Genomic DNA, 12,594 nt, shown 5'->3' with positions numbered 1-12,594 from the left:
AATTCCACACACACTTGATAATGCCTGACACTTGGAAGTATCTGTCTAGCCACTAAGTGTTTGAAAATCACATACAATAGTAACACACAAAAACTTACATGCAGGATTTTTCATTTCTTTGACAGATGAAACTAGCAATAGGTTCTCTTTACAAAAGATCTCAAGGGACTCGTCAGTTGTAAACAAGATGTGAGATAGGGAATAGCAAAACATACAGAACAAAAAAAGGAACAGAAGTTATAACAGACTAGTAGACTATGTTCAATCTGCTCATTGAGGTCGAACAGAATGCCTTCAGTGAGGCTTCTCAAGCCCTGTCAAACACAACAGCAACTAACTCCTATGTGAAAAACTATCTCATCCATCTTACTAAAATACTCTTTTGAAGGGGTTCTTATTAAAAATTAATGTTCACAACGAGGTTTTGGCCCAAAATTCTTAAGTAGTTAACTGACAAAAAAATAAAAACAAAAACAAAAAACAACAAAAAAATGCAAGCCTAAAATCAAACCGCAGAGTACTCCTAACTTCAAGTGAAACATACCTTCCTCCTCTACTGAAAGTACAAAACTCATAAGACAAGAATGTTGCAACCCAGGTATCTATTGAGAAAATATCTTGACTTTTTTTCTAGCAAGTAATGACTGAATTCAGAAGGATGGGCAGTGAGTCATTAGTTATTGCCTCAAACTTCCCTATACAGATTTTTCACTCAGCTCCTGTGACTATTAAGCCCCAGTTCCCAGTTTACTTTGCACTTTGACCCATTCCCTTTATGAACCGAGTAGTTTCACACATCTGAACTATCTCAGTTGGCAATGCACTGCATGTTAGATTTTCTGTCTCTCAATCTGTTTGAATGAGAATGATAAACTCTTGCTCATCAATGGGTTTGGCCAAGCTTTGGGTTTTGCTGTTGTGCAACGCAAACCTGCACAAAGCTGAGCTCCTGAATAACAAGGCTATGGAGCTTTCCCAATGCAGGGAGCGGCCTCCTCTTAAACTCTGTCAGCTGCCTATCTCCAAAGATCTCAGTTGACTCATGCACTTGAGATAGTCCCCTTCAGCTTTAGGCTCTTAAACCAAAAACGCGATATATCCCATCAGACATCTTAGTAGACAATGACCAATGGTGAACGTCTATTGAGATAAACAATGGTATCTCCACAGTACTACTTGCATCTACATTCATTCGCTCACATTATAACGTACGCCTCATTGGAAGATGCTAATTTCATAGCACAAAACAAACTCTGGTTGTCTTGTCTCTACAACTTCTACAGAAGTCATAGTACCTTTTAAAACTGCCTATGCCATTTCGATAACTTTTTCTGGAGCACAGGGCTCACATGCATAGGAGAGAAAGGCTAACTGCAATCTAGGCATCTCCCGAGATGGCCACAGCGGACAGATCAGGCATTTTTACAAATTTGACCTCGATAAAAGGCTTTATCATCTCCCCTTAATAGGGATGTTCCTAAGGAGGTGTTTACACCTCAGTGCCAGAAAAAGGGCTAAAGTGATTTTTTTTTCCACATAGTTATTTCTGCCATACAACAGCCAGGCAGCCTTGAGTTTTCAACTGTACCAATTTTAAATGCACCTGAATAAACGACTGAGCTAGCTCTGTACATACAGCTCCTCTACCACATACTTCAAATGACTAAGTTATGCCTTCTGGTCCATCACAAGCAGCATTTGACTCTGCTCTCAGTTTCTATCCAACTGTCCCAAATTTACAATCTCTGAAAATCACGTCACATTTTCAAAGCAAACAAAATACACAGCTGCCCTTATAGGGTTCTGCATAAAGACCATTTGAAAACTTTCCACAGAGCAAACACAAAGACCTTTCCCGCCCCTCACCCCCCATGCATTCTTTTAATTAACTGAAGGAACCTGTTGCCAAGTATTCCCACTGAAGTAAAGATCTTAACATGAGTCCAAAAGAGATTTCATATTTACAGGCTTAATTGCATCAGCCAAAGTTATACAGTGCAAAAACAGAGATCTGAAGATGACATTTCTCTCTTTCCTCTTGGGAATATATCCATCTCTAGTAGCTGGAGATCAGCATTTTCCTCCAAGGAAAATTACTTGACCACTGGCTGTTGCCAACTTCTTTTCTCTTTTTTTAATTTCAATTGATGAATTTGATATTGGCTGGCTTTGAGAGATCAGTTACTTTCACTGGGTGAGTAATTTGGACAAGAATATTTAATTTCATTGGCAACAGGCATTCTAGTGCTTTCACTTTACCTAAAAATAGAAGACAAAATGAAGATCTTGGCAGTTTCAAGAGCTGCTACAAGAGAACTCAAATTTATCATAATGGGAAACCTTTGTTCAATGACGGGAATAACTCAGAAAATCAAAAAGCCTCACTAACCTTCTACATTCATGGCTTCCCTCAGAAGCTGCAACTTCTTCTGCCTTTCTCTTATCCTGTCAAAGGCACTTGATATTGCTGCAGAGGTTGATGTCTCAGGCACATGGCGTGTTTGGTCCAGTTTTTGTGGTCCGAAGACATCTAGTGCTATGCTCCCATCAGAGTATCTTGCTTCCTTGTTTCTGGTAGCAGAAGAAGTCCGTACTGTAAACACTTCACACTGATGGTTGTGGCCATGAGAGCCTCCAGCACGGTCCCTCTCAGCTGCCTTGTCAGTTGTGCAAAGCAAATCTGTGGTGGAAGCCCAGACTTTCCGCTTGGGAGTGACATCTGTATGAAGGTGACCTTTTTTTTCAAACTCACTGGTTTTACATCTATGAGGACAGAAAACATCTTCCTGTCCTGAGCTGCAATCTGAGGAAACACCTTGGAAAAACTCTTCCTCACCTTGCGTTCCTCTAATGGACAGAAATCCCATAGACTTGCTAAGTCCTTTGTTAAGCATGGTCTGTTGAGAGAAGTGAGCTTTGTGTCCATCAGGTGCATCCACCACCAACGTTTTTCCTGCAACAAGGAGACATATCATACATGTAATTTTGTACTTAATATACAAGAGCATAACAGAAGTTATTTACTATTAAAGTGCATACTGAGCACACATTTTGGTCTTGATTTTTCCATGAAAAACATGCAGATGGCTACTTAAAGGGCTGCCTCAGTCTCCAAAGACAGGAGTTCAATTACTTCACATCTGAGAGGCATTTTATTTATTTTATTTCTGAAGTGTTCAAGAAAAAATTATGGCCTACTATAATTCAGCATTAATATTTTAAAAAATTGCTATCATGTACATCTTGGAAGTTGTTTTCTCATTAGTTTTACTTTGTCCTGGACTATCACCAAAAGTACTCTTTAATTATCAACCTGAAATCAGACGTTCCTCTCACCTCTCACACCCAAAGACACCACCTACAATTTTTTAATGACAACAAGTCCAAGTTTGTTCCATAGATTCACAGATGCCCTGTAGTAGTGCCAGTAGTAAGAGAAGAATGACTGTGTAGTTAGGAATTTTAAAAATCCTGGATCTTCCTTTAATGACTATTTTTGGTGATGACAGCCTATGCAGATAAAGAATACTCTAAAATAAAAAAAAAAAAACAAAAAAACACAGAGCTTCCAAGACCATGAATGTCTCAGCCAAAAAATTTTCTCAAAGTATTAGCCTGATTTTACAAAACCCATTATAAACATTGGTAAGAATAATCAATTTTTTTCGCATCAACAGATGACCTATGAGTTTACCTTTCACGTTCTTAAGGCTTCCAGAGATGAGAATAAAAAAAAAAAAATTATAACAGTAACATCGCAGAGGAACACCAACAAAGACTACCCCCACTGCTACTGACTTTCTGTTAGCAAACTAAAATTTTAATGCTTTTGCATTATTAAAGTTGTGAAAATCCAAAGTCTATTGTACATAACACACGTGCAGCAATCTACTCATAACTCCAACGGACCGAGTACATTGCAAAAATTATTATGAAGTCAAACCTTTCCAATCTGTAGCATACACACTGGATTAATATGGCAATGTCGACCTCACCATGATACCGCTGACAGGAAAACCCAACTAAAAATATTCCAGGGTGGGCTGCCTAAGTAATGCCAAGATGGAGTCAGGACGGCATGTGATGCTTTTCTTAGAGCTCTCTAGCGAGACATTACCAGGTGCATCTTTTAAGAAGCAGCCTTGAAGAGATCATCACAAAAGAAAGCAGTTATGGGCTCAAAGTGAGTGAGTTTCAAAGAACACTTTAAGGACACTCATAATTGTGCTTTGAAAGCTTATGGCTTCACAGTTTTCAACGCTGATATTACATTTGAAGAGAGGCTGTTCGTTTTCAGTTTCTATTTCTGTGTTAGTGTAATAACAACAGATGTTTAAAAAAAAAAAGGAAGACTAAAACCAAACATAACCAAGAAGTCCCTTGCTTCTTACCAACACACAAATACATGATTGTTCAAAAAGCGTCTTCCAAGTAATTATACAGCTCCCCCATGTTTCAGGCAGTCAAGAGAACAAAAACCTTTGCCAAAGAGAATGAACTAATCTTCTGAAAGGATTTGATGTATAACTTCATATTTTACAAATACAACCTTAACCCTAAACTCAAGTCAAAATGTTTAACTTTGTGGTCAGATAAATCTTATTCTCAGGCTATACATCACTCATAAGGCTAGCAAATTATATATAATATTCACAGACATAAAAAAGCCTTCTAAAAACAGTCATTCACTGGGAAGTTCCCACTACCTACTCAAAGCAGCGGGATGATATCCACCCTGCAAACACATACTTCACATTCATGTACATGCACACCAAGGACAGACATTCCTGGATAGGATTTTAATTCAGCCATTTCACAGGGAGATATAACCTGCAATACTGCCGTATTTAAGATGGTCACCAAAAGAGCAAATCAAAAGGAGTTCCCAGAGTCCTCTCCAATAATGAGAGTTCAAGGATAATTTTAGGTAGAAAAACAAACAATGAAACAAAACAACAAAAAAAGGCAAACAAAAAATCAACCAAACAACCCCCCACAAACCTCACAACCTCCCCTACACAGAGTTTTCAGGTTTTTTTTAAATGGAAAAAAAAAAAAGGCAACACAGCTATTCAACACTGAAAGTATTTACACACACAAGACTTTGCTAAGCAGAGCAATGGCAAGAAAATCAGGAAAAAAAAAAAAAAGAGAGAAACAGTTGCAACTCCAATATCCTACTGAGGCTGCAAATTCACCATTACTTGGTACATCTTTGGTCATGACTCAGAAGAATATTCCTGGTTAAAAGACCACTGAGGTCTCTGCATGTTGAAGTGTTATCTTGTTTCCAGATCGTATGCAGTGAACCACAACACCAGTGGGTGTCGTCACCATGGAAAACTCAGACACAAATATATCTGCTCTATGCTGCTGAGAACAGCAGTGAAGAAGCACAGCCACCAGCGACGAAGAGTGCTAGAGGGGAAGGAGCATCCTCCTTATCAAATTCAGACTACATATAACGAAAGCTGCTCCCAGTTCATACGGAGGCTCATAAGACACAAGCTCCTTGTCTCGGCACAACAGAGATGCTTTCTGTTCCCCAGGTCATCCACCCACCTCCTTATGAGGAAAAGTGAATGCCATGAATGCTGTATCATCAGCAATGACTGGGAAAGTGCTTATCACTGCAGCTTGGAAACACTTTCAGCCGTGTGACGAGACAGGAGATGACTCGGTAATGTGCACTTGCAGCTCAGAAGACCAACCCCATTCTGGGCTGCACCAAAAGGAATGTGGCCAGCAGGTTGAGGTGATTCTGCCTCTCTATACTCTGCGCTAGTGAGAACCCACCTGGAGTCCTGTGTCCAGATCTGGAGTTCTCAGTACAGGAAAGACATGAACCTGTTGGAGAGGGGCCAGAGGAGGCCACAAAAATCACCAGCGGGCTGGAACAGCTCTGCTGTGAGGACAGGCTGAGAGAGTTCGGGGTGTTCATCGTAAAGAAAAGGTTCCAGGGAGACCTTATTGAGGCCTTTCAGTACTTAAAGGAGCCTATAAGAAACATGGGGACAAACTTTTTATCAGGGCCTGAAGCAATAAGTAGTGGTTTTAAACTAAAGGAGGGGAGATTCAGACTAGATGTAAGGAATTTTTTTTTTTTTTTTTTTTTTTTTTATGATGAGGGTGACAGAACACTGGCCCAGGTTGCCCACAGAGGTGGTAGATGCCTCATCCCTGGGCCAGGCTGGATGGGGCTCTGAGCAACCTGATCTGGTTGAAGATGTCCCTGCTCCTGGGGGTGGTCTAAATGACCTTTGAAGGTCCCTTCCAGCCACAACAATTTTATGGTTCTATGAGCTGTCCCATCAGAAAGCAGTGTAGGAGACATTCCACTCCCAAGCTGCTCTTCCACTCTGCTAGGTGGAGATATCTACGGATCTCTAACTCATGTCCAAATTGACTTATGCAGCCAACATGAGTTTTTCACATAGTACCAAAAGAAATCTACGGCTGTCCTTAGCATTCAGTCTTGAGACTGTAAAATTCTCTTGGATATCTTTCATCTTTCCTTTAGTACTCTCCCCATTCCCACTTCTGCTTTTCACGTGTCTGGGCACTTCTTCCCACCTTTGCAAAACCCATCCCTCTCTACATAACATAATTTCAGAAAGCTGTTCCCAAACTGTCTCATAGTGTCAACATGAGCTGTTTAAGAATTATCCTGAGAGAAAGGTAAAGAAAAGCCTAATGGGCAAACAGTGCACAGCCTGCTCAAGGTGGGCATCCTGAGAGGGCAAATGGAAACAAAACAGAAACACAGAATTTTCAGATCCTTACTTCATACCAGCCCAGCATCCGTCCTGCTCTCAGCAACAGAGATCAACAGTCATGGACAAGACTTCTCAGTAGAGAAGCAACTCAATTGCAGATACCATGAACAAATTGGATTAGGCAATCAGCAGTCAGTCCAGGCCAATTCTTCTATTTTAATAACTTAAAACTGTCCTTATCCCTCCTTATTTTTTTAAAAATACTTTTATAGACTTTGTAAGTCACAAAACCAGGCATCTTCACTTTCCATCCCCTGCCCCAGACTTCCTCACACTGCCCTCAGCATTAATTAGATCAAAGGTCTTTAATGACTGCAATAAGTCTCTCTCAAGCACAAGACTCATATCTCTGGCTTTGAGCTAGCGGAACACCTCCAGAATAGAGCAGACTGGAATCATATGCCCTTCTTTGACACTATAGTCTTCAAACCACTTTTCCAGTATATGTCTCTCACCCTCAAACACATATTTTCAGCTGAATGGCATACACAAATACAAATTATTTAGGTCAATAGGCCACCAACTTTTTTTCTCTGTCTTTCATGACAAAATGTGTGGGAAAATAAAGAGAAGAACTACCAGTTAAAAATATATGTGAATAACAAAGTTCCAACTAGTAATCAAAAGGAACTTGACTGCATAATGGAACTTTTATGTCTTTAAATTGTAATGGATGTTGAGATTCTTGTTATGACTTTCCTTAAAAAAAAAAAAAAAAAAGGCTTGTATTTGTAATGGAAGTGCCAGAGACCTATCCAAAGTTTCTTGACTCCACTAAAGACATTAACTATCTCGCCTGGGACCATACAGAGCTACTCCATGCTTCAGTTACCCAAGAGTATAACAGGACAGAGAAGTGCTTCCCTGCTTGCCACTGAGGGTGATAGGACAAGTAATTAGCAAATAAGATACTACAGCACGTAAGTAACTTCAACAGCCAGGTTTTCCCCTTCCCCAAATATTTCTCTGCTGAACGAACCTCTTCTTCATGCTCATCTGAATAGTATCTGGGTTCTTGATTTCATGTATTGCCCTTAGGTGTTTATCCTCCACTTGATGTTACATTAGTGCAATTATTTATAATTACTGTAAATAATTCGAATGCAATTATAGTAATTGCATTGTTCCAAAGTATAATATATAGTGAGGGAATATATACGATAAAAATAGCAATTAGCCACCAAGAGTTCACTTTGAAATTCCCTTCTGGTGCTAAACCGAAAATCTAGTTTTCCACACACCTTCAACTGGCGGAAGTTGTATTTGCTAAATAACCATGGATCTGCTTCCTTTTTTCCCCTTTGGTGTCTTCAGCTATAAATGCAATTACACCCTCTTTGACAGCAGTGTCAATCACAAACCATCTTTTACTCACACTGACAGTAATCTGTTTGACTTTCCTCTGAGCAAGAGACCCATTATCTGGTCCTAAATTCAGTCTGTCTGCAATTAGTTGCGTACCAGCTTGGTCATCCAGGCAATTGATCACATATTACGTAAGTGCTAACACTGCCAGTGCCATCACAGGCTGTATCTGTTTCTACTGAATAAATACAGCTCAAGTTTCTTTAAAGCGTGATTGCCTTTTGTTTGTACAAAATAAAATACCTTTTTCAGCTCTATTTTAGCAATGCTTATATATATACATGTATACAGCCACACGCTGTCATTGCCAGACCGGAAGGTCTGAAAAGAGGAAATTATTCTACAGGAGTTCAAAAAACATCTCCCACACCACCTCTGAGCAGAAAACAGAATAAGAGAAAAACCCTTATCCCAAGACAATGAAGTTATTTTCTCAAATCTGAGTGGGCAGCTGATGGAGGAGTTGGGTTTGCAATCCCTTTGGGGTAGGCTGAGAGCCAAATAGAAGATAACAGTGCCAGATTTGGCCTGTGGGTTGACTGCTACATATGACACCTCTTTCTTTTTTTTTAAGCTGTTGCGAAAATTCAAGTTTCAGATGTAACTACTCCTACAACAATGCATTCTTTGTGAAGGAAGAAACAAGCTGGACACAAGAACTGCTAGAAGCGCTGTAAGTAATGGCCAAGCTATAAATCCTGTTGAACGATTTGTGTTCTGCTTTGGACTGACATGACCCCTTTAGCAAAAAAACAAATACCTTTAGAATCCAGGCATCTTGTTCAAAACTGGGGTTGCAAACCTTGCCAAGCAGCACTTCGTAAAAGCAGCATTTTACCTATTACCTTCCTCAGCACCGTTGCAGAAGAGAGAAACTGCACCTTTGCTCTTTCCCACTCGGTTTATGAGCCAATTTCTTTCTGGTACATATCTCAACCAAGTAGGCAAAAAGGCCACTCAGCAATTCTCCTCCTAGATTTCTGTGTACCCTGGGAGAAGCTCAGTCACAGAGCTGCTTTTCTGCATCGAGACAGCATTTGACACCTCTGGTTTGGTTTCCTCACTGATCTTTGTGTCCATTCTCATTCTGTCTCAGCAGCACCACTGTGACGGCAGCTCCAATGCTTCCAGGCTGAGGCTGCAGCAAAGCTGCAGGAACCAAACTCAGGCTTAAAAGATCCCTGTACCAACACCAACCAGCAGTACTGCTGGATACAAACAGGAACAGTTACTGGAGGAAAACAGGCATGGTTTCTGGAGCACAAAAGAACACTTCTATTTGTTTGTTTTAAATATTCATCTGGTTTCCATTTGGTTTTGCTGAACTCTGGAAAGTTATTCTCCACCTACTCACTTCTTTTTTTCTAGTACTGAGGAGACAGGGGGGGAAAAAATAGTATTTCCAGATGAGAGATTTTCAAGTTGTATTTTTTTTTTGATAAGTTAAAGATGTGTGTTTGGATTTAGGAAGAAAATGTGTTTCAGTTGACACATGGAAATCATCACTATAAACCATTTCTTTATAGACTAAAAGCTGCATTTTCACCTAAATGCAGCATTAAACCAATCCACAAATAATTTCCTCGGATCAAAAGCAAAAGGGTACATTTTCTTCTGTGCAAGAGTTTTCGCTGGGTAGCTACATTAGTAATTTTTATTCCAGAGAAGGGTAACTAAAAGTTAGAATTTCCTGTTAAAATGAAAATCAACTTCACTTAGCCTTAGAATCTTTTATTCACTTTACAACACCTACCATTTTTGCTGCATCTGACTGAGAGTATAGTCTAATTAAACAGGGACCTTATCAGCAGCTAAAATTTTGTTCAGGATTTCCAATTATTTTGTGTTACATACAGATAAGGTGAACCTTAATGATCTTTTAAAAATGGCATATATTCCTTTAGCAGAGACAAAGGTGGGAATTTTGCAGGATACCACTGTAGTATTGTAACACACAAAGTTAACTCAGGACACTCTACCACATTGCACAAGTTGAGTTAAAAGACCCTGGGAAGCAAAGCTAAGATGTCTGTTAGCTAAATCTCTTTAGAAAGACGAAATATCTCTGCAAAGGTCTGTCCTTGTTATTCACAGATCATCAACACAGTTGGAACTTTGTAAATAAGCACAAAAGGTGACTCACCAACACTTCCCTGGTGCAGGATTTCAAGTTAGAGAGATTCCAGCCAGGCTTTAAAGAGAGTGTGCATCCTTTTGAAGGACAAGTGACATAGTTTGTGGCAAAAAGAGTAATGTAATGAATTAATTCTTGCTTCATATTTGGAAGAGTTTCACAACTACTTACTCTTTTGTCACACCAAAATCATTTTATCAAGCAACTTCCAAAAATAATTCTTGAAGACTCTCAAGGCCTAAAGTGTTTTGAGTTGGAAACTTAAATAACACTCATTGGTTCAGATGACTCACACCAGTTTTTGCCACGTCTATTTCTGCTGGCCATGTCAGTTCCAACATACAGTGTTCTGAGTATGACTTGACTGAAAGTAAACATTCTTTAATATCAATTTAATATAAATTAGTTGTAGAGTCAGCCCTGCCATAAAGTGTGTAAACTCTCACCTGGTTGTCTACTCGTGGCTCTTCAATCAATGAGATTATCATCGGTGTAATTAGTACTACATTCCACAGTTCACTTTTCCATAAATCTAAAAGCTGTGCCCCCAGGGCAGTGGATCCATGCTGCTATTGGCAGCATTTGCAGAAGCATACAGTTACAGAAAAATAAATAACTGAGCATTAAATTGCCCTGAATCAAATGTGAGCTGTCTCTCAGTAGTATCAGACACCCATTTCACTGGGTCCTCACTAACTTTCAAATACATAACTCAGTATATACATCAAGAGGAAAGCTGGATTCGTTATGTGTGGATTTTGTTTTCTTACATTTTGCGTTTTACTGACAGTCTATATTCCCTGAGTGCTCAGCGAAATGGAGATCAAGGAATGAATTGAAGATCAAAATACAGAGAAATAAGATGGTGCTAGTAAGACATACCAGGAAATTGGACTGGTAATAGAAGTAGAATTGGGAAATGTTTTGGGGAAGTTACCAGGGTTGTAAGCCCTCTAAGGAAAAGGAGAAAAATAATGAGAATGCCACAGGTAACCAATGTGATACAAAGTAATTGAAATACCTTGGAGTAGAAACAGGACAGAAAGAACGCAAAAAAATAAAGGAATGACTGACAATTTCCATTCCTTTCTGAAAATAAAGGCTCAAATAACAGAAAATAAAAAAAATATTTTCTGCTTCTAGGGATAAGGTGAAGAGAGAAGCCTAACACCAAGTTATCATGAAACACAAGCAGTGACTCAAAAACATTTTGCTGGTTCACAGCTCATCTTGACAAAAAGAGGAAAAAAATCGAGTATTCAAGAGCATCTCATTAATAACTAGTACCTTCGGGACCAGGCTTGGACTGTTTTCACTGGAACAGCGATGCACAAACATGCATTCCCTGGAGCACTCTATGCAAGCAGGTACTTTCAATATACTTAAGAGAAATAGGGTTTAGATGATGAGGACTATTGGGCCAGCTTGATAGCTGAGGGTTATCAAGCTGACTCATTTAACAAATATGACATGGTCCTCCTTCCACTTATGAGTGGTTTCCTCTTTCCTTACCTCCCTGAAGCAATGGTACATTCCCACCTGGCCTCCATGTCCACCTCTCACTGTCAAAGCACAGCAGAACTGTGACAGAACATAAAACACCTCTCTTCAGGAAAACAGAAGAGGTGGAAAAAAACTTTGTGTGCGGAGAAAAGAGTTCAGGGCTGCCTCGGAAGCAGGGACAGAGACTGTGTTCAACTAGAGCTACAAAGAGATAAAGCCAAGTCCACAGGAAAGAGGGAACTAAGAAAAACGTTCCTGTTCCTGTAGCTGATCTACTTTCAGCTGAAGATTCCCATCTCCAGAAACAAAACTTTTGTCCGAGAACCTTTAAAGCCTGTTCCTACCATCAGGACTGAACTGTGAGAAGATGCTTATTTTCTTGAAACAATTATTCTCATGTCACCACATCAATGCTTAGGTAGACACTGAATCATCAGAGTTCTGTGAATGTCAGCAAGTGCTCCCCTATTCCGTTTCTTTGGCTGCAAAATCTACCAAAACTTGGTCTTCCAAAGGGCTCTCTTTATTGCCATAATCTTTAACGCAACAAAGCACTTACCTGTGGGAAGTCCTTTTCCCCTCAGCCTCTCCCGAATAGCCTGGCTCCTGTCTGGCTGTACTCTTCTGTCTCCATTGCAAGAAAGTTGATCCACCTGCAACACGGACAGTAACACAAAGTCATATATCGGAAGAGTTCACAGTAGTATGAAACAAGTGTCCATTAGGTAAACGCATTGGTTCATGAAAAAAAAAAAAACAAACAGGTTCAGCAGTGAGAATGTCCCCTAGAATTATCCATATTAGAATATTAGAATA

At 39.7% G+C, this 12,594-nt stretch overlaps 1 protein-coding gene across 4 annotated transcripts in view; it reads right to left on the bottom strand.

Annotated features, from left to right (window-relative positions):
* Nucleotides 1–12,594, bottom strand: part of PTPN13 (protein tyrosine phosphatase non-receptor type 13) — a 125,299-nt gene that overhangs the window by 64,349 nt on the left and 48,356 nt on the right. For all 4 annotated transcript variants that reach the window (XM_071807956.1, XM_071807957.1, XM_065836854.2 and 1 more), the window contains 2 exons: nucleotides 12,338–12,431; nucleotides 2,390–2,953 (listed from right to left, as the gene is read on the bottom strand). In XM_071807956.1, the coding sequence (XP_071664057.1) occupies nucleotides 2,390–2,953; nucleotides 12,338–12,431 (658 nt within the window). The remainder of the gene's footprint in view (nucleotides 1–2,389; nucleotides 2,954–12,337; nucleotides 12,432–12,594) is intronic.

The sequence above is a fragment of the Patagioenas fasciata genome, chromosome 4, assembly GCF_037038585.1.
Source record: "Patagioenas fasciata isolate bPatFas1 chromosome 4, bPatFas1.hap1, whole genome shotgun sequence".
Classification (NCBI taxonomy): Eukaryota; Metazoa; Chordata; class Aves; order Columbiformes; family Columbidae; genus Patagioenas; species Patagioenas fasciata.
This window is presented reverse-complemented; position numbering and strand designations above follow the sequence as displayed.